Raw genomic sequence first — 26,768 nt, 5'->3', positions numbered from 1 at the left:
CACCAGGTTACTAATTATAAATAATATTTGTGCAGATACTTTTCAGTGAAGAGGGAAATACATTAATGAATGAACAAATTATTAATTAATTGAATAAAAAATAGCATGCACTTAGCTTTACTTTGGACTGTTGATCGAGATATTTAAGTGCGAGCTGAGGCTCAGAGGCTGCTGTTGTGGAGAGACATAATAAAGCAGAAAGAGCATCATTTCAAACTGTGCATCTGCTGTTTGAGTAATCCGCTCGAGAGAGAGAGAGAGAGAGAGAGAGAGAGAGAGAGAGGAGAGAGAGAGAGAGAGAGATAGAGAGAGAGAGAGAGAGGGAGAGGGAGAGAGAGAGAGAGAGAGAGAGGAGAGAGAGAGGGAGAGAGAGAGGGAGAGAGAGAGAGGGAGAGAGAGAGAGAGAGAGAGAGAGAGAAGAGAGAGAGAGAGAGAGAGAGAGAGAGAGAGGGAGAGGGAGAGAGAGAGAGAGAGGGAGAGAGAGAGAGAGAGAGGGAGAGAAGAGAGAGGGAGAGAGAGAGAGAGAGAGAGAGGAGAGGGAGAGAGAGAGAGAGAGAGAGAGAGAGGGAGAGAGAGAGAGGGAGAGAGAGGACTGGTGCTCCGTTGTGGCTCCGTTCTCCCGGTGAGATGATGATGGCAGCGGAGGGACAGAGAGTGGTGCTGATCACCGGCTGCTCGTCCGGTATCGGGCTCGCGATCGCCGTGATGCTCGCGAGAGGACGAGATGAAGCGCTACTACGGTAAGACGCGCATCTGTGATTCATCAATAGATCAACACATAGTTCATCAAAGTTCTTGCTGAAATACTGTACAGTTTGCCAAACAACCTTAAAGAAATAATTAATACATAAAACTACAACCGACTGCACAGGTGAAAAAAATATTTTTCATTTTGTACATAAATTGCTTTATCTTCACGCTCTAATGTTGTACTTAATGTACTAAAAGTTATTATTTAGGAATTATTAAGATAATCATAAGAACATTTAAGTGTGCTATTTTGGGACACCGTGAATATGAACTAAAATGTGCATAAGGTGTCATTAAGGGTCATTTGAGCTGAAATAATAAGCTTTCCATTGATGTATAATTTGTTAGGATATCAAACCACAATACTGGGGAAATCAAAATATTGAAAAAAAAATCACCTTTAAAGTTGTTCAGATGAAGTTCTTAGCAATGTATATTACTAATAATTTTTTTTATATATATATTTACGGTAGGAGATTTACTAAATATCTTCATGAATAAGATCTTTACTTAATAACCTAATGATCTTTGGCATAAAAGAAAATTGGTTAATTTTGACCCGTACAATGTGTTGTTACTACAAACATATCTGTGCTACTGATGACTGCTTCTGTGCTGCAGGGACACACATATGTATTTAGTTATCATAAGTGAACTACTAATACTAGTAAGTACTAATAAAAACAGAGCACTTCAAGTCTTTATGAAAGTGCACTTTCTTCTCTTGGATCAGATTCACTGTAGAGTCTCTTTATTATGTAGAGCTCAAGACACTCCAAAAGGAAAGAGATTCGGATGATGGGACATTTTGAAGTATTTTTGTCAGACCTGGTATTGTTAGATACAAAACAAGTCATGTCGGATCTCCTTTGTTTTTCTAAGCAGTTTTCATGAAAGTAACAGAATAAAGGATGCAAACTTGACCAAATATGAGATGAATGCAGATTCAGCTGTGAAGTGTCATTATTCAGATCAATGCAGTGCGGTTTTAATTCAGTTCAGTTCAGTAACTGTGTAAAGTTCATTCATTATGAAAACCGGTTCAGTTTGTAAAATGTTGCATAAACAACAATTAAAAAGAGCTTGAGCCTGAGATCTCAGATTACTCTGCTATGATTAGGCATGGTAAGACTAATGAACTCATTAACTCATTAACTCTTGGCCAGAGGTTAAAGACTGAGAGGATTGTCTTCATCGTCAGCTGCTCACTGGCTGTTTGGAGACTGTTGGGTTTGTTTCTGATATTAATGCGATGTTTGTGTGATTAATGAAAGAAACTCACTGGAGTCTATGACAATCAGATCTGATGCATTACAGACTCCATCAGTCCCTCGTATTAAACACTACCTGGACAAAACACACACACACACACACACACACACACACACACACACACACACACACACACACACACACTTACATCAAGAGTTGCTTTCTTATTTGGCCAAGATCTTGTTTTGACAATAGGATAGTGGAAGCACTCTGGAAAGTTTTGGTCATTCATATATATGTGTGTGTGTGTGTGTTCAGTATTTATTCCTCACTCTCTCTCTGTGTGTGTGTGTGTGTGTGTTCAGTATTTATTCCTCACTCTCTCTCTGTGTGTGTGTGTGTGTGTGTTCAGTATTTATTCCTCACTCTCTCTCTGTGTGTGTGTGTGTGTGTGTTCAGTATTTATTCCTCACTCTCTCTCTGTGTGTGTGTGTGTGTGTGTTCAGTATTTATTCCTCACTCTCTCTCTGTGTGTGTGTGTGTGTGTGTTCAGTATTTATTCCTCACTCTCTCTCTGTGTGTGTGTGTGTGTGTGTGTGTTCAGTATTTATTCCTCTCTCTCTCTCTGTGTGTGTGTGTGTGTTGTTCAGTATTTATTCCTCTCTCTGTGTGTGTGTGTGTTCAGTATTTATTCCTCTCTCTCTCTCTGTGTGTGTGTGTGTGTGTGTTCAGTATTTATTCCTCTCTCTGTGTGTGTGTGTGTTCAGTATTTATTCCTCTCTCTCTCTCTGTGTGTGTGTGTGTGTTCAGTATTTATTCCTCTCTCTGTGTGTGTGTGTGTTCAGTATTTATTCCTCTCTCTGTGTGTGTGTGTGTTCAGTATTTATTCCTCACTCTCTCTCTCTCTCTGTGTGTGTGTGTGTGTGTGTTCAGTATTTATTCCTCACTCTCTCTCTCTCTCTGTGTGTGTGTGTGTGTGTGTTCAGTATTTATTCCTCACTCTCTCTCTCTCTCTGTGTGTGTGTGTGTGTGTGTTCAGTATTTATTCCTCTCTCTCTGTGTGTGTGTGTGTGTGTGTGTGTGTGTGTGTGTGTGTGTGTGTTCAGTCATAGGGACCATGCGGGATCTGAAGAGGAAGGATAAGTTAGTTGAGGCGGCGGGAGACGTGTACGGTAAAACTCTGTCTCTGCTCACGCTGGACGTCTGCAGTGATGAATCTGTCAAACAGTGTGTCGACAGCATCAGAGATCGACATGTAGACATACTGAGTGAGTACACACACACACACACACATCCTTTTGAATGACCCCAAACATTTGAATGTAATTCTACATAAAATAGTAGGAATGCACCGAAATGAAAATCTTGACCGAATTCGAAACTGAACAATTTTTGTTTTGTTTTGTCTTGCTTTTCAAAGAAAAAATAAATGGCAAAACAACAGTCTCTTAGTCTCAAACAGTCTCTTGCTATCAATGCTTGTAATGGTTTTTGCATCTTTCTTGGACAAGTTCAGATGCTTCCACACTGCTGACATGTTAGCTTCATTATAAAGAGTGCATGACTATGGCAAGCTGGTTTATCTTTAAATATTCCCAGCGTTACTCATCATAACTGCATTTTTACTAGTAACAATTTAATTAGAGAGCTCTACAATTAAATTCTTACTGGTAACAATGCCAGTTAGAGAGCTCTCTAAATCAGTTCTTTCTAGTAACAATTATAATTAGAAAGCTCTACTAATACATTTTTACTAGTTACACGTCCCTTCTGACTTCCATTCATTTTTAATTAAAGAGCTCTACAACATAATTTCTACTAATAATTCCAGTTAGACAGCTCTACAACTGAATCCTTCCTAAAACAATACCTATTAGAGAGATGTCTAATTTAATTATTACTAGTAAAAAATTCTAATTGAAGATATGTTTAATTGCAGAGCTCTGTAATTGAATTAAAGAGCTCTCCAATTAATTTGTTACTAGTAAGAATGCAATTGCAGAGCACACTAATTCAATTACAGAGCTCTCTAATTTATTTGCTACTTGTACAAATTGCATTAAAGATATCCCTAATTAATTTGATACCAGTAAGAATTGACTTGTATAGCTCTCTATAAAACGTATGTGGTACTTGCTTTGACGTGGTCGACCCAGGTTCGAATTTGCCTTTTGGGAAACTTTTGACAAACTTTCCAAATTTCAAATCACTTCACAAAAGCATTTATTTTCAATAAAAATTAAAGAAACTATCAAAATGTTTAAAATAAAGTGTCGGGTAGGTTTAGGGAGGGCTTTATTGTCCCAATAAGGTGTCATCCATTAATTTGAATTAAAATTTATAAATTCTGAGGTGCAGATAATTGGCACCATTTCCAAAACGTAGTATTAATTACACTTTTATGAACTTATTGCATAAATCTATCATATATAATTTTTTTGCATATATTGAACATTATATATATCGCTAAGAAAATTTTGCCAATTTCATTATACCTGGAAATATGCACATTTAAATTACTGGTTGTAAAATACCTGTTTTTGTACAAGGGTCTATTCGCAAATCTGTTTTGCATCTAATGAAGTTTATAATAGTAATACAATCTAATCTAATACAAGTTTTTTTTAATAGTGAGAGTACAATTGTAGAGCTCTGTAACTATATTTCTTACTAGTAAGAATTTATTTAGAGAGCTCTATCATTGCATTTTTACTAGTTAGAACTGAATTAGAGAGATCTCTAATTGAATTGTTATTAGTAAAAATGCAATTACGACGAGTGACGCTGGGAATATTTTATGATAAAACCGCTTGCCATACATGCCTCTCACTCTCCGGTGGTCGCTATTTGATTGTCTTGCTTATTATTGTTTTTGCTGTTTTCAGCTGAATAATTTTGGTTGCCAAACATTCGGTGCTTCCCTATAAATGAGCTTAACTAATTAATCCAGCACAGCAACTAAACAAGTACTGAAGAAGAAGGTAAAGATGGAAGCTCCATGTCACTGTGTTAGAGCAGTGAAGGTTCAGTCAAGCTGTGATCTGTGTGTGTAGTTAATAACGCTGGCGTGGGTCTGGTGGGGCCGATTGAGGCTCTCAGTCTGGACGAGATGGAGCAGGTGTTCGAGACCAATTTCTATGGTGTTGTGCGCATGATTAAAGAGGTGATGCCTGACATGAAGAGGAGACGCTCCGGACACATCATCGTCATCAGCAGCGTGCTGGGCCTGCATGGTGAGACGCTCACACACACACACACACACACACACACACACACACACAGACACACACGCTCTCATGAGGATCTGCTGAATCACACACATGCTGAAACACCAAACAAATCAGACTCATGTTGTTCTTCACAGGTGTGGCGTTTAATGATGTTTACTCCGCGTCAAAGTTTGCCACGGAGGGACTGTGTGAGGGTCTCGCCATCCAGCTGATGAATTTTAACGTCTAGTGAGTCTCAGCATTTGCCATTCGACTCACACTCCTCATTTCCTCTTCCTGTCATGTGACTTAAGGTTTCTGATGGTCTTGGACTCTTTTTTTTTTTCAGTGATCAAACAGCATGAACACTAGATCTGTGCTGATGTCTCTCACTTCAGTCTGACGTATTTCCCATCTGTGTGTGTGTGTGTGTGTGTCAGTGTGTCGATGATCGAGCCCGGGCCTGTAAACACTGAGTTTGAGCTGAAGCTGATGACAGAAGTCTCTAAGAAGGAGTTTGTTGGTGCTGATCCAGAGACGCTCCATCACTTCAGGTCCTGCTACCTGCCCACACAAGTCAACCTCTTCCAAGGCCTGGGACAAACACCTAAAGACGTCGCTAAGGTGAGAACATCAACTCATACCCGTTCACAATATCACTGTTTTCACTTTCAGAATGATTTCCTTCCAGATTATGAACAGTTAATACATTTGCAGGGAATAAGATCCACCCAACCTCACAGAGCTCAAGTGTTTATCATATGCTGTGTGTCTCTGAAGGTCACTAAGAAGGTGATCGAGTCGCCGCGGCCTCCGTTCCGTAACCTGACGAATCCTCTGTACACTCCGATCGTGGCACTGAAGTACGCGGATGAGACGCGCAGCCTGTCTGTTCACACCTTCTATCACATGCTGTATAACCTGGGAGGAGTCATGCATGTTACCGTGAGAATCATGAAGTTCTTGAGCTTCGGATGGTTACGGAGAAGATCCATCTCACCAACCTAACACACACTCTCACACACACACACACACTAGCGATATCACCAGCCTAACACACATACACACACACACTAGCAATATCACCAACCTAACACACACTCACACACACACATACTAGCAATATCACCAACCTAACACACACTCTCAAACACACACACACACACACACACACACTAGCGATATCACCAGCCTAACACACACTCTCACACACACACACACTAGCAATATCACCAGCCTAACACACACACACACACACACACACACACACACACACATACACTCTCTCTCAAACGCATGCATACTCATGTACAAACAGAAATATGTATTTCTATCTTTGAACAGATTAAATTCTAGATGCACAAATATTCTGTTAGAGAAATGTTGATTATCTTTGTAGCTTTCAGAGTATGAGCCTCATATGAGATGATAAAGTCTAATTTCTGATTTTAAATTAAGCACTATAGTAATTTCGATTTCTGATTGAAAATTATTGTTATTTCTAGAGATATTTGAGTGATAGCTGTGTGGCTCCTGTCATATAAAGCTGTTGTGCTGGTGGAGAAATAATAAAGCAGAAAAGAGCATCATTTCAGAAGAAGAGATGCTGATGAAGATGTTCTAGTGATCAAGCAGCAGATTGAAGCTCTGAAGCTCCTGAAAGACTGAATTAGAGCCAAATCAACTGTGTTCAGCAGTGATACCCCTTGTGAAAATTACATATACTTAATTGTATTTAAAATATCTAATTCATGTTAAGTATACTAAAAAGTGCGGAATGTCTGGAAATATGCATTTCCACAAACAGCTTAACCAGCTAAACTCATTAGATTGACTTTATTTCTGTCATACATCAAGAGAAGCTCTTATAGAGAATTAACAGAAGTTAAATGTTGATATTTGATTAATTTGAAGTCACCATTGTGGTGATCAGTGTTTAGTTTAGTTGGGATCATGCTTCTTGTGTTAGCTAATTCCAATTTAACAGACTTTAAATATACCAATTTATAGTGTGCCACAAATATATTTAGTTATACTACATACAAGTACATATAAATAAATTGTTTTTTATAAAAAAAAAAATCCAAGAGGTGAAAAAAGGGTGTTTACCAATGGCAAACAGTGAATTATAGAAACCTTAATAGATAGCTTAATCTAATATGTAGATATGGTCTTTGTCTGTAAAATATCTTGGAAATGGATATTATTGGTTGAACATACTCTAGGCTTCAGTAGATACACATACCTCAAGAACAGAGGCAATCAACAATTGTAAAAAAGACATCCCAATACAAATAACTAACAATAAATGACAACAACATTTTTTTAAATGAAGTCAGCAAACAGCAAAACAATCCTGTTGTCACAGTGCTGATTTGCTACAGAACAGGCAGGATCACAAAAAATACCACGAAAAGCAGAGTTCAAACAGAAAAGGCACACATGCGCAGGGTAACATTCACAAATCACAGACAAACTATAACCCAAGAGACAGGAAATAATATTGGGCAGATAACGAGGGGCAGACTGGTGAGCACAATGAAGGTGATTAACTAACAGGAACAACCAAAAAAGGACACAGAGGGAGAAAACCTGATCAACAGTCCACAAGGGTGTGACAGATTGCCTTTCGGAAGGGGTGACCTCGCACCATGGAGACAGAGGGAGGAACTTGAGAATTTACATGTATATACAATTTTGTTAACAAAATAAGATTTAGCAAATGTAATTTTTATGTAAATGCATTTTTTTCTTTCAAATTAACAAATCCAAACAAAATATTTTCTCAAAGTAAAGAAACATCTTTATCAATATTCTCAGTAACCAATGAGGAAAAGTCTTTCCACAAAAATTTTGAGTAACAGCAGTGCCAAAATAAATGCCATATAGCCTCGCCCTGTATTAAGTTTGTTAATAGTATAAAATGTCAGATGTCATACAGCTCTGGGTCAGGGCATGTGCATTATGTAAATATAGTGTTTTCACAGTGTTTTCCCATAACCAACTAATTAAATTAACGTGCTACAACTATAGCCCTAGTTTTCTGACCTGCTGTACCTGAGCTATCATTTGTGCACCTATCTTGCACACCATAACCTTTTAATTTATTTTTATATTTTAATTTCATTTAATTAAAAATGGTATCTGATGAAAAATGTAATTCTAAAATCAATAAATAGAGACTGCCCAAATATGGTCAGGGTCATGTAAGCGTGAGATACTTTCTAGAATTCTCTGTTTCCTTTTTCAAGTTTGTTACAAACAGTTTTGTTCAGTTTACTTAAATATGTTTTTAAAATAAAGGAAATTTATATCAATAATTAATCAAAAGACATACAAGTCATAGGTGATGCACACAAGCACAGCACATGACCTTCTGTAATACCCATGACTGGAAAACAACAATACCTCTATAGTAAACAATGATATGCTAGTGCTGTCTGAATTGATACCGGAATTCACATACAATATGTGATAAGCACTGCAACTCAAACATTGTATAGAAAACTGCAACTTTTGTTTGCTTTTGGACATGTCTACTTTGTAATCGCACACAGAGACACAGAAGAATTCAAATAAACCTTAAATCCAGCGTAGAGGGGTTCAGTGAATGTGGTGTTGAATGTGTGTAAGTGTGTGAGTGTGTGTGTGTCAGAGACACTGTAGAAGGACAGAACACCAGCAGACACATCCACATACACCCCTACTCTATTAATGGATGGATAGACAGCAGGTAAATCAGTGCCGTTATTATTGTGACGGACAGTGAAACTTTCAGGACTGCAGTACAGACTCCAGGATTTGTCACCGTTTCCAAACCAACAGTCATGTTTTGGTCCTTTTCTGCCAATCACTTTATATGTCACTGATATTTCAGCAAATCCGTTCCATTCAGTCTCCCAGTAACAGCGTCCAGTTAGACTCTCCACACACAGAACCTGAGGAACATCAAATCTCTCTGGATGATCAGGATACGGCTGATGATCTTTCACATGTGTGGTTTTCCTGTTCTCATCAGACAGAATGAGTCGAGGGTTCGCTGTGTTTGGATCCAGTGTGAGATAACAGGCATCTGAACACAAGTAGAGTGGAAAAACAGAGTAAAGTCAGGGTGTTTTGGCTCGTTTCTTTCTGACACCTTTTTGTTTGAGGGTTAAGACTAACTTAGTGGTTAGGTTTAGAATAAGGTTAAGGTTAGACACACAGCTGTGATGGATAATGTTAGGTTACAGGGCTAGGGACTGCAATTATCAAATTAATTTATTCACAAAGATAAACATAAGTGTGTGTGTGTGGGAAGACCTACACTTCCGTAGTCCTGCCGTCATCCTGATCTCTCTTCCATGATCCACACTATAAACACACAAACACACATTATTGTAGATCTGCATCATTCACACGCACATTCTGTATGTCAGTATTAGTGTTTGACATACTTTAGTTTCTTCAGTGTATAGTTTGGATCCTGCAGTTTGTGGTTGAGCAGCTGGACTCCTGATGGTCCTGGGTGATTGTAGCTCAGATCCAGCTCTCTCAGGTGTGAGGGGTTTGAACTCAGAGCTGAAGACAAATAACCACAGCCTTCCTCTGACATCATACAGCCAGACATCCTACAGACACATAACAGACAGATCATCTACAGACACACACAATCAGATCATATATAGACACACAAAGTCAGATCATATATAGACACACAGAGACAGATCAACTACAGACACACACAGACAGATCATCTACAAATACATAGACAGATCATCTACAGAAACACAGACAGATAATCTATAGACACAGAAAGACAGATCATCAACAGGCACACACAGACGATCATCTACAGACTAGTGTTGCACGGTGCACCGATACTTCAAAAGTATCGTTTGGCTTTACTAAAATGTGTGCATAATCGCATTAAATAGTTTAAATAAGTTGTTCAGATGAAGAAAGCATGAAGTTTTCTTGCATAATTAACATTTTAATTGTTTGGTCAGACAGTTCATATAAAACATTCACATTAAACGTGGAGTTATGTTCTGTATGCTAAATATGAAAACGAGCGTATCTGCACAGCTCCTATAACTGCTCTTTGTATCTGCTGATTGCTGATCGAGATTTACATGCTTGGTTCACTGACCCTGTATACTCATTCATTTCGTTCATAAACGAGATGTATCAGTTCAATTCATTCACAAATGAGAAGATCTCTCGATCTCGTTCAGTGAAGGGCGGATGGGTTCACTACATTCAACAAATCACATGCTCCGTCACATCTTCAGTAACTCTTTGACAGGATGAAACAGTTCACAGAGCTGTTCACGAGCTGCACATGCGCTGCTAATAGCGCCGAGCTCAAGCGCTACTGTAGAGGGAGGAACTTCAGTGAACAAAAATATGAGTCTAGTAGCAACGTATCTTCCTTGATGTCCCCGATGCGTGGGTCGTGGTGGGTAAAGAAATGTTACTTTATTTGCGGGCTGGGGTCGGTCAAATAAATTCATAAAAGCGGGACCCGCTGGTTGGAAAAAAACCCGACCCATGCATCACTAGGCTGCTAGCTTTTAAACGCGAACTGTTTGAAGTAGTGGGAGTGGAGTTAATTTCCATGGTATAATTTACGGTAAAATACTGTAAAAAAAAAAAACATAAGAGTGGTAAATTAATGGTTGAAAGCTGTAAATTAACAGTACTTTACTGGCACCCCTGCTGCCAGTAAATTACTGTTATTTAACGGCACAATTTTTTACAGTGTGAATAAGTTTATGACTAAATCTGGTAGGCCTACACATTATTCTTTGTATTGTTGTAAAATACATTCATGAAAAACAAGTAATATATTATTATATAATTATATTATATAAGTCTTACATGGAGTTTGTCACTGGTTCTGATTTTAGAAAATTACAGAACTGAATGAAAATGTTGTAATGTATAATAAAATAAATGTGCTTCCATTTCCAATAATTAAGCCTTATAAATTTATATTTTAATATGCCCCTATTATGCCTTCTGAAATATTACCTTTCATGCAGTGTGTCATGTAGCTGTATGAGAACATAAACTATCTGCAGTGTCATCAGGAATGTGAATCTTATTCTTTTACAGCTCTACGTCACAAAGTAACACATTTTCATGATCACTTCCCACGTTCTATGTCTCAATATTGCTCACCCTCAAACAGTAAAATTTCCATGTGGTTAACATCATGATGAGAAGACGCCGTATCCTACACCAGAGGATCTCAATTCCAGTCCTTGCGACCCCCTGTTCTGCACATTTTGAATGTCTCTCTTATAACTACAGACATTTATTCTAGTCGAACGTAAGTGCCTTGTGATGTGGACATCACAGGATATTCTGCCATGATTTCAAATTGTATTTATTTACAGAGGTATATGATGTCACACTTATCCATGTGTGAAGGTTGCGCAGCCCAAATCAGTGAATTAATGTTCCAAAGTGAAGTACACTTCAACAGATTTCCCCTGCTTAGGGAGTAGGGAGCAATGAACACTGTGTAGAGACCTTGTCAATTTGAGCACAGTTCATGCACGGAACTCACTTCTAACGAGCTGATTATCTGAATCAGGTGTATTAACAGTGTGCAGAGCAGGGGGTCATGAGGACTGGAATGGAGTACCGCTGTCCTATGCTGTGATGTATTAACTTTGTTTTATCACATCTTAGAATTACCACAAACTTGTTAACACTTGACACTTACCACTGAGAAACATTATGCTCCAGTCATGCTTGCAAATCAGTCTCTTGTTGATCAGCAAGTTCAACCATTTCATCATCAAACTCTGGCTCGAATTAGTAAGGTACAATTGATACCATCTTTTCTATGTATTGACAGGTCTCCAGGGCTGTCATTCCGTCATGGCAATGGGCGTTTCGTTTCCGACACGCACAGTACACGGTAGAACAATCCAGAGCCAATCTCTTGATCTCTCTACGGCTCTGGACTAATCACAAAGGACTGCGCCATGTGACCAATAACAGTAGTGAGGGCTGACGGAGAGGAGGGGTTTAGAGAGACTGATTCTTTGAACTGTTCCGCACAAGTTTTTTACGAATAATTTAGAAATGAGGTAAAATTAAATATATTTTTTTTTAGAAAAATAATATGGTTTTTGACCTTGCATGCATGTAAACTTGTTTTATGAGACTCATAAAACAATATTAGCAAACTTAAAAATAACCTAATAGGGGCACTTTAATAATTAGCATAATTTTCATGCAGAGGAGAAAATACATGTTCACTGTGCTTTTTTATTAAACACATACCAGTTAAAACATACCTCAGTATCTGCAGCTGACAGTCTGGACTCTTCAATCCGTCAGAAATAAACTTTACACCAGAGTCCTGCAGGTCATTGTTACTCAGATCCAGCTCTCTCAGGAAACAGTTTGAGGATTTTAGAGCTGATGACAAACTCTCACAACACTGAGCAGTGAGATTACAGCCAGCAAGACTGAAAGAGACAAGAACACACACATCAACATAGTGATTATCTATAGGCACTAGGGGTGTAACGGTACGTGTATTCATACCGGACCGATTCGGTACAGGGCTTTAGGTATGGTGCACGTGTGTACCGAATGACTGAATGCAGTATTTTGTTTGGGGAACATAGGTACATTTTCGTGTTTCAAAACGAACATATTAAGTGGCAGAAGTCTCCGCGTTCCAGGATCTTGTCTTCACGGCAACAATATCTATACTTCATGTCGAGCATAAATATAAAGCCTACTGATAAAGGACACCGTCAACAGTATTGATGGCAAAATAGAGGTTTTCAAAAGGCATCACGCGAGTGTGAACATCACTACAACTAGGAAAAAACTAGCGTAATTCAAACGCAGCTCCCGTCGGCATTTAAACAGACCTTTGCTCTTAATTCCGATCGGTCCAGCGCTATAACGAAATCTGAGCAGGTCTAAAAACTGAAACTGCTGAGGCTGCACTTTACACTTTGGAAAAGTTATATATATATATTAAATATGAGCAGGCCTACAAGCTGGGATTGGTAATGCTACACTGTAATCATAGTTATTTATTTATATATTTTTTATTAGATTTTATTATATGATATTGGTTTGAGACAGAGTATTTTATTTAGTGGAGAACTTTGCAGCAGTATTCTATTTCTTATTCTTTTTTTATTTTATTATAAATTATATTTTATTATTTATTTTATTAAAAAGTATTTTTAAAAAGTTTAAACAAATTGTTAAAGAAAATTTATATTAATAAACAACCTGCAGTTTAATGTTTGCATTTCTTTCCCTTACTGTTCCGAAAATGAACCGAACCGGGACTTTAAAACCGAGGTACGTACCAAACCGTGATTTTTGCATACCGTTACACCCCTAATAGGCACACTTTAACATTATAACTGCCTGACTGTAAATTACCTCTTATATGTTTTTAAATACCTTAGTTTATGCAACTGACTTGGATTCTTCAGTCCACCAGAGAGCAGCTTCACTCCTGAATCCCACAGGTGATTGTTACTCAGATCCAGCTCTCTCAGGACACAGTTTGAGGTTTGAAGAGCTGATGACAAACACTCACAACACTGTTCAGTGAGATTACAGCCATAAAGACTAGAAGAGATTAAATAATAACCAATCAAATTAAAACCATAATGAGAAAACAATGAATACAGGCAAAGAAAATTCTCAATTGTCCCCAGGAACCTGGAAGATCTGCTCCTGAGCATGAGAAAATAATTAGATTATTTTATAATTCAGGTTTACTTGAATCAGTTAATCCTGGCTAAAAGGCATGATTCCAGCAAAATTGACATTTTTATACAGTTTAGGGGCTTTATTTATTGTGATCACTGTCTTGCTTATTCTTAATGAAATAAGTATCACTGTATTATAATTATGTAATGCTTTACTCATTCTCACTGGGCTATAAAGAATTGCTGGGAGAGAAATACTATATGTTTGCATGAAGAGTGAACAATCTGAAGCCAAATTGGCATGTCTTGAATATCACAACATTTGAGGCAATCTTCACAAAGTGAGAAAATATTCAAATGAGCGGCCAAATAATATAACTTAACTTAAACTGAGGAAGTCCAAATCCCCCTTAATTTATGCTTCTACTAAGATGTTTCCTGCTTATTCATGGCTGTTTTATCCTTAATATAAATCACACAAATTTCCATCTTAAAACAAATTAGCTGCTTACATAAAAAGGAAAACAGAACAATTCAAATCTTAGAACAAAACATCTTAAACACTTTGAACATAATTAACCCTCACCTATGATGGCTTCAGATTGGACAACATGTCTTTAAGTAGTCCAAGTCCCAATAGTCCTGCCAATTGAGCTAATTATAGAAAGCCTAACCCCCCCCCCCCCCCCCAAAAAGAAAAAAAATGAAAATCATAAGGCAAGTACACATTTTTGCTCTGCATCCAGCTGCATTAACATTTTGCGCCACCTATGTCTGCTTTCAATCTAAAACTATCATGCTTTCTCTGCATCTTTGAAAACATTTGACACACCATCCACAGTAATATGAAAGCGGGATGGGAAGAGGTAACCATATTTGAACTTGGCTGCTCTGCACATCTGCCATGCACTCGTGAGCCCATGTATTCAAGCAGAAAGTATTGTAATGCCAGACTGATGATGCGTTCCTTTATCTGGTAGTGATGAAGCTTTACAATCAAAGGCCTTAGATATTGTCCTTTCGCAGGTCTAGGAGCCAGGGATCGATGGGCACGAGCCACTACCACAGGTAAATCGAAACATTTCACTCCCAGCAAAGTCGAAATGACAAATATGAGAGGAATCAATCTTTCTTTGATGCTTTTATATATGTAATGTGACTATATATAATGTTTAAAGTATAATGTATATTTCGGACCAAAAAACTAAATAGAATCCTCATAACTGTAAAAAGAGCATTTGATAAAACTAAAAGTAAAGCATTTTTTCTGCTGACAGATTAACTGCCAAAGCTGCCAAATTGACTGTTTTCATAATTTGATGTTACACTGTAGTAGATATTTGCATCTGAACATCTCCAGAACAGCACTTCAACACCTGATCAGGTTTTAAACACCCAGCAGTGATCAGAAGAGAGATGCAATGATGTTAGACAATCATAACAGTAGACATTTACTGACAACAATCAGACTGAGTGAAAGTAGTCATGATCTGAAAATGTATTACCATTTTGGTGCAAAAAACTTTACTAACATTTAGGAAATGGTTCATTTTTAAATGTGGTAGATTCATTATTATACATGTTTCATTATGTTCTAATAACTGAACACTCACAGAGCTTTTCTGCAGTTGATCACAGCTGGTATCAGTCTTCTTCTCCCCTCATCTGATGTGTTATATTTCTTGAGGTCCAGCTCATCCAGCTTCTCCTCTGACATCTGAAGCATGTAGGAGATTGTTGAGCACTGAGCAGGAGATAGTTTCTCTGAGTGTTTGTCTGATTTCACAAACTCCTGAATCTCTCTGGACAGAGTCTGATCTTTCACTTCCAGCAGACAGAGGAACAGATTGATGGATTGACCAACTGAGAGATGTTTTTTAACTTGTTCATGTTGCTCATTAATTTCATTTACATACAGCTCATCATTATCATTTAGACTCTTGATCCTGTGTTTAATGTACTGTGTGGTTCTCCTGATGCTCTCTGAGCTGTTCTCTGTGTGTGTCAGTAGATCCTGTAAGAGTCTCTGATTGGACTCCATTGAGATGCCCATCAGGAACCGCACGAACAGATCTAGATGACCATTCTCACTCTCAAGAGCTTTACTAATTACTCTTTTGTACAAATCATGCAGTGAATCAAAACATGCTTCTGTAGTGCTCCTAATGTGGTTGTAAAACACATAGAAAGCAGCGAGAAACTCCTGAACACTCAGATGAATGAAGCTGTAAACTTTCCTCTGATGAATCACAGATTCCTGCTTAAAGATCTCAGTACAAATCCCAGAATACACTGAGGCGTCAGTGACGTCTATCCCAGTCTTAATAAGGTCCTCCTCATAGAACATCACATTGCCCTTCATCAACTGTTTGAAAGCCACTTCAGCAAGTTTCACAATCACTTCTCTGTTGGACGGCAGGAGTTTCTCTGGATCTCTCTCTTCATACTTCTGCTTCCTCATGTTGATCTGAATCAGCAGGAAGTGGATGTACATTTCAGTCAGAGTTTGAGGGATTTCTGCACTCAGATCTTCTTCCAGCTTCTGAAGCACAGTGGATGAGATCCAGCAGAAGACGGGGATGTGGCACATGATGTGGAGGCTTCTTGCTCTTCTGATGTGTGAGATGATTCTGCTGGCTTGATGCTCATCACCGATTCTCTTCCTGAAATATTCCTCCTTCTGAGGCTCAGTGAATCCCTGAATTTCTGTCAGACGGTGGATGTATTTGGAGGGGATCTGATTGGCTGCTGCTGGTCTGGAGGTGATCCAGATGAGAGCAGAGGGAAGCAGCTCTCCTTTCATGAGCTTTGACATCAACACAGCCACTGATGAAGTCTCAGTCACATCACAAACTTTCTGAGCGTCTGAAAACATCAGTGTGATTCTGCTTTCATCCAGACCATCAAAGATGAACACAACTTTACACTCCTCATAAATCTGTGAGTCCAGATCTTGAAGTTCAGGATGAAAATCCAGCAGAAGTCTGTGAAGACTGTACTGATGATCTCGGATCAAGTTCAGCTCTCGAAATGGAAGCACAAACATGAAATCTACATCCTGATTGGCTTTTCCCATGGCCCAGTCCAGAATGAACTTCTGCACAGAAACGGTTTTTCCAATTCCAGCGATGCCTTTAGTAAGAACAGTCTTGATCTGCTCATTCTCCTCAGATCCTGCTTCAGTGGAGGCTTTAAAGATGTCATTGCAGTAGATTGGAGTGTCTTGTGAGTGTTGTGTTCTGGCTGTTTTCTCCATCTGTAAAACCTCATGTTCTTCATTCACTCCTTCTCTCTCTCCCTCTATGATGTAGAGCTGTGTGTAGATGCTGTTCAGGAGGCTTTCATTCCCCTGGAGTTTCAGTCCCTCACATAATCTCTCATACTTGTTCTTCATGCTGGTTTTGTGCTGCTCTTTGACTCTCTGTAGTTCATCATTCACTGCTTGATCAGGTTTATTCAGAGACGCTGTAACGCTCGTGTTGTTCAGACAGAAGACAGAGGAGACTCCTCCAGAGATGCTTCGCTCTCCATCTGCTCCGCTGAAATATCACAAGAACAACTGATTAAAAATATCCACATATAAAGGATGTATGAATTAAAATCTAAATCGATAGAGATGTCAGTCTTGTATTTTATTTAGAATTTCTAATTTATGCCAGATGATTGCTTGTGATTGAATGCTGATGAATTATGAGGCTGTACTTTATGCTGTGGATATTTTAGTTAGTTAGTTCTGCATGTAACACTCAGCATCATGCGCCGCACAAATTTTGCACTCTGATATTTTAAGGAATAGGATACACACCTGCATTTAAATGGGCTGCATAATAAAATTGTATGAAAGCAGGTTAAGAAGAAAATCACTGAAGTTTTCAATTAATGAAGCTTTTTTTTAACATTGTGTGCATTTTGTTGACTAAAACGTAAGTTTAAACGTGAGGATGTTTTATTAATCAGTTCATTTTTTAGAGTTTCAAGGATTTAGCTAAATCGAGCATGTTTAATTTTTTTTTTCTTGTTTTAATTAGGCTTAAATAATGGGAGTGAAATTAAACAGTGCATCACATTTTACTAAAATAAAGGAATTTCTTAATCAGTGTACAAACAGATATCTTTTACCCAAGAAGTTATCGGTCAAAATACAGGACATGTAACGAATAACAGAGTAGTGTGTGAAACAAATGCATGCCGTTTTATTAAAATAATTTTGAAATATAAATTAAAAATGTACTTGTGACAAATACAGGCCTAATATGTGAGAATATTGTCATATAAATCCATTTAGCTTAGCTCACTAAAATAGGTTACTCACTCAAATTGTCTGATGCAAAGTAAATGACAATTTCTTTAGGATAATATAACACATAATTCATATTCTATATATAATACTACATACATATTAAATGTTTCAAATCTAAAATATGGTTTAATACTGTGTAGCTTAGAGAAAGATTATGCACAGGTTCATAGGCTTGAAATTTACCCCGATTTAAGAAACGCACATAACTTCATAATTACTAAACTTTCATCTGTGAATATTCAATATTTTAACTACAGCGCCTTTCTTTAATTTTCCCCGACTGCAGCTGTCAAATGTTACACATTGGTGAGGGAAAGTTGACGGCTATTTGCGAAAATGTGCTTTGATGCGTTTGTTTGATAACTTGATTAAAGCACCACTCAGCGGTCAAAAGCTGCAAATGCTCTCTGCACTCACAGCGGTGAGTGTGGAGATCTGTGTGTATTGAGTGTGTTTCTGACTCCCATAAAACAGTCCAATCATCACCACATGATTATCCTCACCTGGGGTCAGAGGTCACTGCTTCATCACTGGAATTAGGATCAGGAGAATTCAAGGATGCGTTACTCTTCAGTTTTTCCTGATGATGCTGATAAACACACAGAAATCATTCCTCCATTAGTTTTGTCTGCTGTTTCGTTTATTATAAAAGTGCTGCAACAATAACTGATAGAGTTGATAAAATACTCGTCAGTTCTATGAACAAACACATGGAAAACAGCTAAGATGTAGGAGAAAGTTGTCTGAAACATCAGAGTGCTTTGAATTCAGCTCTTCAGATGAAAGCACAAGAGTTTCCTGCGGTTTGTCCTGGGGTGCTTTGAAAGCTTAATGCTTTTGATACATGTTCTTCTCAGCACATAACTTAAATACAGTTAAATTATTCAAAAAATCCTGAAAAAAGTATCACAGGTCCCAAAAAATATTGAGCAGCATGTTTCAGCATTAATAATGAACCACTATATTAGAATGATTTCTGAAGGATCATATGACTGTCATGGTGAAATGTTTGTTCTGGAAGTGAACTTATCATTTAACAGAATAATATCTTCTAGTTCATAGAAGCTTCAAATTCTTCAATCTTCGAATGAATAGCATACAGTTTTCTTTCCGCTGAACCTGCAGTATTTAATTGAAAGGAAGTCATAAAATATTTACTTAATATAGATTAGTTGGTAATAAATCTCTTTCTGTGATTTATCCAGGAGGAGTCTGATGAACCAGAGTTTGGAGATGTTCAGGCAGATCTCTTTCTCCTGTATGCTTTTATTACAGCTTCATGTGAGGGTGTTTTTGCTATGGTTTGAAGCCCTGTCGAACCCAGCCACTCTCTCCTGACAGTTACCAGAAGCCAGAGATTACAGTTTATAAAGTTCTAATTATAATGTTATTATCATAATGGTATTATATTTATGATGGATATATATTATTAGTTTACTCGATTTCCTTTAGACTATTGAATATCACCCATTTACTTCCATTATAAAGCTTGGAAGTTGGATTGGATTCCTCTGATGAAGAACGTCTAGGATGCTTAAATCAAGGGCTAATTTTCATTTTTGGGTGAACTATACCTTTAAAAGAAATTCACATAATGTATAGCAGATCCTACACAGATACATTCACTATATTAGTTTTCATAGTCTTTATATTGCAGATTGTTTGGAGGATAAGAAATATATCTTTTAAAATAATTCGTAATTTTCTACTGATGAGCTGTAAGTCAGTCAGTTGAGTCTAAAGGCCGGTTCACTGAACAGCAGAAACTCTTGATCAGTTTGTGGATCAGTGTGTGACTTCTGTCTGAATCTGCAGCTGTTCTCAGTGTGTGTTTTCTCTGATTGAACATGTTGAAGCAGCACTTGTACACTCGTGGAGCGTCTGAGAAATGATGAAGTGTGATCCAGTGATTGTTCACGCTGGTCAGTGTCTATCAGTGCAGACCTTAACACTGGAATATATCTCACCGGGGGTCAGAGGTCACTGGTTTATTACTGAATACAAGAGGACAATCCTTGGATCTGACACTATTCAGAGACAAACAGCTGTGATCCGGAGATGAAGATATCTTCCTCTTCCTCCTGAAGATCAAGATAAACACACAGAAATCATTCCTCCTTTAGTTCTGTCTGCTGTTCATTTATTTTAACTCAGTCTGTTGTGCCCAGTACTTTATTATATCTCACCTGGGGTCAGAGGTCACTGGTTTATTACTGAAAACCAGAGGACAATCCTTGGATCTGACACTATTCAGAGACACACAGCTGTGAGATCTGTCTGTTCTGCTCTCTCTGTTCTCCATGATGACAAACTGACTTCACACCTGCATATGGAAACACAAGAGAACACAGGACACATAATTTTGAGATTATTATTCCAGTGAAATCTTACACACACAATGAGATTGAAGAGAATGCGTGTTCTTCTGAATCCTGAAGTGCTGCTTTACTGACTGCAGTGAAGAAGATCTGAAGAGTGTTCCTCATCATCATCATCAGGATCTGATCTCACTGATGCTCTTGTGTCTTACTCAACATATCTGACTCCAGCAGCAGGAGGAAAGCAGCAATCTGTGTTTCTGCTGACATCCACTAAGTGATCAGGACATCTGATGAGGAGTATTTTCAGAGCTGATCTTTCATTGTTGAAGCGCTGCTGAAAACCCCTCAAATCTCAAACGTACAGATTATTGGATTTGTCAAATGTGTGATAGTTGCTCTTCTCCACAATGAGTTTCACTGTGTTCACCAAACAAACACGATCAGTAAAAGGATATAATAATTATATAACAAAAAAAACATTTGTGACCCGTGCTGGCAAAATGAGTCACAATCAGCAAGTTTGCCTAAAAAGAAACAAACAGCTAACAGTTATTACTAGCACCATACCTACACTGTTAAAAATTTCTGTAAAAAAATGGCCAAATTTTGACAGTAACATACTGTCTTTCATTAAAACGGTGCATTCATCATTCATGTCTGCTATAGCTGACAATGAACTGCAGCGGTTTGAGTAAAAGTGATAATTTTAGCTATTTTACTAATTCACATGAAGTGTTTGCAGTTTTATATTAAAGGGGGGGTGAAATGCTATTTCATGCATACTGAGTTTTTTACACTGTTAAAGAGTTGGATTCCCATGCTAAACATGGACAAAGTTTCAAAAATTAAGTTGTACGTTTGAAGGAGTATTTCTGTTCCAAAAATACTCCTTCCAGTTTGTCACAAGTTTGGGAAAGTTTTTTTCGAGTATGGCTCTGTGTGACGTTAGATGGAGCGGAATTTCCTTATATGTGTCCTGAGACACTTCTGCCGGAAGAGCGCGCTCCCGTATAGCAGAGCACTGAGAGCACAACAGACTTCACTGATCAGAGCGAGAGCGTCGCCAAATGTCACAAAAGAAGTGTGTTTTTGGTTGCCAGGGCAAGACAACCCTGCACAGATTACCAAAAGAGAAACAGCATTAAGGGACCAGTGGATGGAGTTTATTTTTACAGAGCATCAACGGAGTTGTGCAAGTGTTTGTGTTTGTTCCCTGCATTTCGAAGATGCTTGTTTTACAAACAAGGCCCAGTTTGACGACGGATTTGCACATCGTTTATTTCTTAAGGATAATGCAGTCCCAAGGAAAAAGGGTCACGATCGTGTGTTGGAACCGCATGCGGAGAGTAAAACTGCTTCAAATATCTCTGCCTCCTTGTTAGTGCGTCCCCTCCCATGCCGGAGACCCGGGTTCGAGCCCTGCTCGGAGCGAGTCGTTGCTGCTGCTGCTCTCGTTCAGTTTCAGCCTCTGGATCTGATTCTGGATCATAAATAAACGGCTGAATCTGACTGTTAGCCATGGTTTGATTTGGATGATGTTTTTTTTTCCCTCGCGGTAATGTCACAGCTTCCAACACAAAAGCCTACTGGCGCTCGTGATTCTTTAGCTCCGCCCACACGTCACGCCTCCAGCCGCTCGTGTTTTTCCGGGAAAAATCGGTACAGACTATCTTTCTCTTATGAATATAATAAAACTAAAGACTTTTTGGAGTTATGAAGGATGCAGTACTACTCTATAGGTACTCAAGATTAACAGGATATTGAGTGAAAACCAGCATTTCACCCCCCCTTTAAGAAATATTCCTTCTCAGTGGACTTAAATGAAATAAGTTCATAGTACTAACATCGTAGGAATGCTAGCTTTTAAACTCGAACAGTTTGAAGCAGTGGGAGTGGAGTTAATTTACATAGTAGAATTTACGGTAAAATACTGTAAAAAAATAAGAGTGGTAAATTATTGGTGAGAGAACTGCCAGTAAATTACTGTTATTTAACGGCACAATTTTTAACAGTGTTGTGTGAATGTATTTGCTTAAACAACTATATAACTAAATCATTGTAACACTTTACAATAAGCTTCCATTAGTTAAAGTTAGTTCATGTATTAAAGAGTTAATTATTATGAAGTGTTAAAGAGTCCTGGTGCTGGGCCTGTGTTAGATTAACATTGAGACAGATGGTCTATATATACAGTATTAAGACCTGCTGAACTGCACAGATCTAATATAATCTAATATCTGTCTAATATCTGTTACACATCTGATGATTTTCACCAACAGTTCCCCAAACGTTCACTTAAGACATAACAGATAATGTTTGCATGAAGTCAGATATTCTCAAATGATCTAACTGTATGAATGTGTGTATCTGTCTGAAAGATAATGTGTGTTTGTGTGTGTGCTTCAGATGTGTCAGTCAGCGTCAGTAAGATCATTTTCATCAGGTATCACTCTTAAACTTCTGGTAGATCTATGTTTTTTTTTGGTCACATTATTATATCTATTTTTAGTCACACTTGTGTTGTTCACAGTTAATACTGACCAAAGGCATTCATCGTGTACTCATTTTTTTGTAACATTAATAGGTCTACTTCATTTCAAAAAAAATTTTACTTCAATATTTTACATTTCATGTTAAATACACGGATCAATATTCATTTCCTGTTATAAATTAATATTGTTATCTAAATTATGGACTATTATTTAATATATCTGTAATACCACAGTGTAAGTCAAGTAGTCACAGAGTTTTATACCAGCACGATGCGATGCAGTAGCATTTCTTTTTCTCATTTCCAAACATTTTTTTTCCAGTCTAAAAGTGACAGCCCTGCACCAGAGGGTTAATAACTCTTTTAACATCAATCCAGTCTCGTACTTTCTCACACATGTGTTGTTTTTAATGTTAAAGCCATGTGAAGAAAGGCTTTTCCACAGTATTTTGGAGTGCCGTGGATTGATGAGTTTATATCATCACATGAGAGAATCCCTGCATCCACAGAGTTCAGATGCAGAACTGTTTGTATATTTCTGGATATAAGTCTCACTTTATTTTCTCATTCCTGCGTTCATTTCAAAACATCAATCAAAAGTGCTTTTCTTCTTATGAACAAACACAAAACCTCTCAGAAACAGTCCAAATAAAGACAGGTTTAGATCTTTAATTACTATTTGGAGCATGGGATCACTAGACTAGAGCTTAAACTAATTTTTCCAAATTTGTCCTGTTTGACTGGTTTTCTCTGGTTTTGTCTGTAATGTAGCCCGGGCACATTCAGACTCATTTCTCCAGAACGGGTCACTTGTAGTCATGTCAGAAACAAACTATCACTAAACATGAATATCTCTGAATCCTACACAAGGGATCTATTTCATATTTAAAGCTTTACGCCTCTGTAAAGGCCTTTATTCTGTAGAAGTGAGCGATTAAATACATTCCTCTCTAGATGTGTTCCTTCTGTAAACCAGAGTTATTATCATTAGCTGAAATAAATTAAATTTCATTATTTGAAATACATTTTAACATCAATTAACATGGATTCAATCTTACCTTAATGACAGACAACAATGTGTTGCGGTTGACAATAAAAAATCACCATTAAGACCTTGTAGCATGGGAGTGCCACAAGGTTCCATTTTGGGCCCCCTGCTTTTTACCCTTTACATAAATGACCTACCAACTGTGTGTAAGAGTAAAATTATTATGTATGCTGACGATACGGTGCTATATGCACATGGTAAAACTGCGGAAGAAGTCGCTCACAAACTGACTAAAGAGATGAAGAAAATTTCTTTGTGGCTGAAAAACTCATGCCTCACTCTAAATTTAGATAAGACTGTTTCTATGTTTTTCACAAATCGTTTTAAAATACAAATTTACCCTAATATTTTAATTGATGGACAAATTATTTTAAATCAAGAACAGGTAAAATATTTAGGTGTCATTTTGGAACCACATTTAGGCTTTAAAAAGCATTTAAAAAAGTTAACAAATACAATAAAATTTAATATGGCACAGTTCAGATACATTCGAAATTCCTTTACAATCGAGGCCTCAGGGGCCTATCTAAATGCCATGATTGTTCCTCATTTTCGATATTGTATGACAAGTTGGTCACAGGCTACTAAAACTGCCCTCAAGCCACTTGAGTCATTATATAAAAGCGCTTTAAAGATTCACGATAAGAAAAGCAGACGATTCCATCACTGTCATATTCTTGTAAAATACCAGTTTCTCAGCTTTGAAAATCTGATAATTCACACCAATCTGTGTTTGATGTATAAGATACTTCATGACAACGCTGCTCCTCCACTAAAAGAATTCATATCTTTGGGCTCTGAAATAACAGCTCGAGCCACAAGATCTACAGTGCGAGGCGAATGCAGGATCCCGAAACGCAGGACAGTATTTGGAAACTCTGCTTTTTCTTGTGTGGTCGCTCGTCAGTGGAATATGTTGCCTATAGAGCTAAAAAAAAGCACAAATTTTTACACCTTCACACGCCAAGCAAAGAAATGGCTTTTATCAAATCAAATTTGTCCCCACATGTGACCAGATATGTGTATGTGTGTAAGTGTGTGTTCTAAGGTCTAAGTATATGAAAAGTGTGAACATGAACTTTTTATTTTATTTATTTTTTTGGCAAGTGTAAATCTTATTACTCATGTATGTTTATATATTGTAGCTTAACATCAGCCTGCCCAGGGACTACGGGTGAAAATTAGCTCTTGAGCTAAAACCTGGTACTATGCATCTCTCCCTTTGAGGTTAATGTTTATTGTACGCTGTCCCTGTTTCTTTAAATAAATAAATAAATTAAAATGTTTTAGCCAGTTTTCATGATGTTTCTCTTTTTCATTTAAGTCGAAGTACTAAGATAACTGTAAATATATTTATAATGAAATAACAAAACTCAATGTAAATGGACATAATAAACACTTATTAAGACTGCAGAAAGGCTCAAACTGCAGCTAACCTTCATGTCCGAGGGAATCTCACTGAAAACTGAAGATCTGTCTTCAAATACAGTATTTAAACTGTTCCCATGAGACTCAAACACCAGAGAATATCTGACTGTCACTGAACATCAACATCTGCAAATCTACTTCATTTTTAAATGATTACATTTTTCTTTGTGTTTTAGACTGTAATGAATATATACAGTAATCTCAACTAAAAGCAGAATCCATAGAGCTCGATATTATTATAATCCTGAAGATTATTTTTTTCATTTCTACATCCGTCACAACTCTTTAAAATGCTGTTTGAAGCTTAAAGATGGAGTTTAACAGCGAAAACAACTCAAACAATAAAACAACATAACAATAATACAACATAATAATAATACAACGTAATATCAGAAGACGGTATACGAACTTACTGTAATGTGATGTTTATGGTATCTTCAAAATTCGTCTTGATATTTTGGATTTTATTGGGATCTTTTTTACTTTCGGTTTTGAAAGAGTATCCCTGGAGTGTAATTCAGGTGAATACAACTGAGCCTGCTGACTGGCTGCAGGAGCGCTGATGACGTCACAGCTGCTTCACGATTGGCCAGATTCACCGCATGACAACGATCACGTGTGTTTCAGGTTAGACGAACCTTTCCAGTTCAAATAATATTTTTTTTTTTTTTTTTTTTTTTTTTTTTTTTTTTACTGTAGTCGCATTGTGGTATTGAATCACGTGTAGCATACAAAACTGATAAAAGCATATATATACCTCACTTTATAAATATATGACTATGCAGAACTTCATTCTTGAGAAGATGGCACTGTATTAAAAAGAGTATATAAAAAGAGTTTATGTTGCTCATGGAAGTGTTTCTGAAACATCTGTGTATTGGTGCGTTTCCCAAAAGCATCGTTCGCCAACTATGGTCGCAAGTTCCGTCCTTACCACCGTAGTTCAACGATCCGGTGTTTCCCGAAACCATAGTTCAAAAGAACATTCACAAGCTGCATCGCAAACTTGTGTCGCTGGAACGCAGTGTTGCCAGATTGGACTAAAGATTTCCAGCCCAACTACAGCTTAAAACCCGCCCATTAAAAAAAAATACCAGCCCAAAATACATACGGTTTAAACTACTGTTTAAATACATACTGTATTAAACAACCAGACTAACAAATCGCACATTGGAGAGCACGAGGCTCGCCCCAAGTATATCCAGTTTTTTTTTATTATATATATATATATATATATATATATATATATATATATATATATATATAGATATATATATATATAGATATATATATATAAATAAATGATAATTTTAATAAAACAC

General features: G+C 37.5%; 2 protein-coding genes across 4 annotated transcripts; one reads left to right on the top strand and one right to left on the bottom strand.

Annotated features, from left to right (window-relative positions):
• Positions 1-3,048: 3,048 nt before the first annotated feature.
• Positions 3,049-6,199, top strand: LOC113088208 (retinol dehydrogenase 8-like). Its single transcript, XM_026255704.1, has 5 exons — positions 3,049-3,230; positions 5,016-5,195; positions 5,327-5,420; positions 5,612-5,795; positions 5,952-6,199. Exons 1-5 carry the CDS (start codon positions 3,080-3,082, stop codon positions 6,177-6,179), a joined length of 837 nt encoding a protein of 278 aa, XP_026111489.1. The 5' UTR covers positions 3,049-3,079; the 3' UTR covers positions 6,180-6,199.
• Positions 6,200-8,581: 2,382 nt separating this feature from the next.
• Positions 8,582-25,977, bottom strand: LOC113088206 (NACHT, LRR and PYD domains-containing protein 12-like). 3 transcript variants are annotated; one of them, XM_026255701.1, is made up of 8 exons: positions 25,860-25,977; positions 20,345-20,481; positions 15,472-17,397; positions 13,605-13,775; positions 12,467-12,640; positions 9,608-9,781; positions 9,478-9,524; positions 8,582-9,243 (listed from the first exon to the last, which is right to left on the bottom strand). In XM_026255701.1, exons 2-8 carry the CDS (start codon positions 20,458-20,460, stop codon positions 8,708-8,710), a joined length of 3,144 nt encoding a protein of 1,047 aa, XP_026111486.1. In that variant the 5' UTR covers positions 20,461-20,481; positions 25,860-25,977; the 3' UTR covers positions 8,582-8,707. The 3 variants fall into 3 exon arrangements, with proteins under 3 accessions (XP_026111486.1, XP_026111487.1, XP_026111488.1); XM_026255702.1 differs by having other exon boundaries at positions 15,472-17,394; XM_026255703.1 differs by lacking the exons at positions 20,345-20,481; positions 25,860-25,977 and adding an exon at positions 18,662-18,685 and having other exon boundaries at positions 8,584-9,243; positions 15,472-17,394.
• Between the last annotated feature and the right edge of the window lie 791 nt (positions 25,978-26,768).

The sequence above is a fragment of the Carassius auratus genome, unplaced genomic scaffold, assembly GCF_003368295.1.
Source record: "Carassius auratus strain Wakin unplaced genomic scaffold, ASM336829v1 scaf_tig00045811, whole genome shotgun sequence".
In the NCBI taxonomy this organism is placed as follows: domain Eukaryota; kingdom Metazoa; phylum Chordata; class Actinopteri; order Cypriniformes; family Cyprinidae; genus Carassius; species Carassius auratus.
This window is presented reverse-complemented; position numbering and strand designations above follow the sequence as displayed.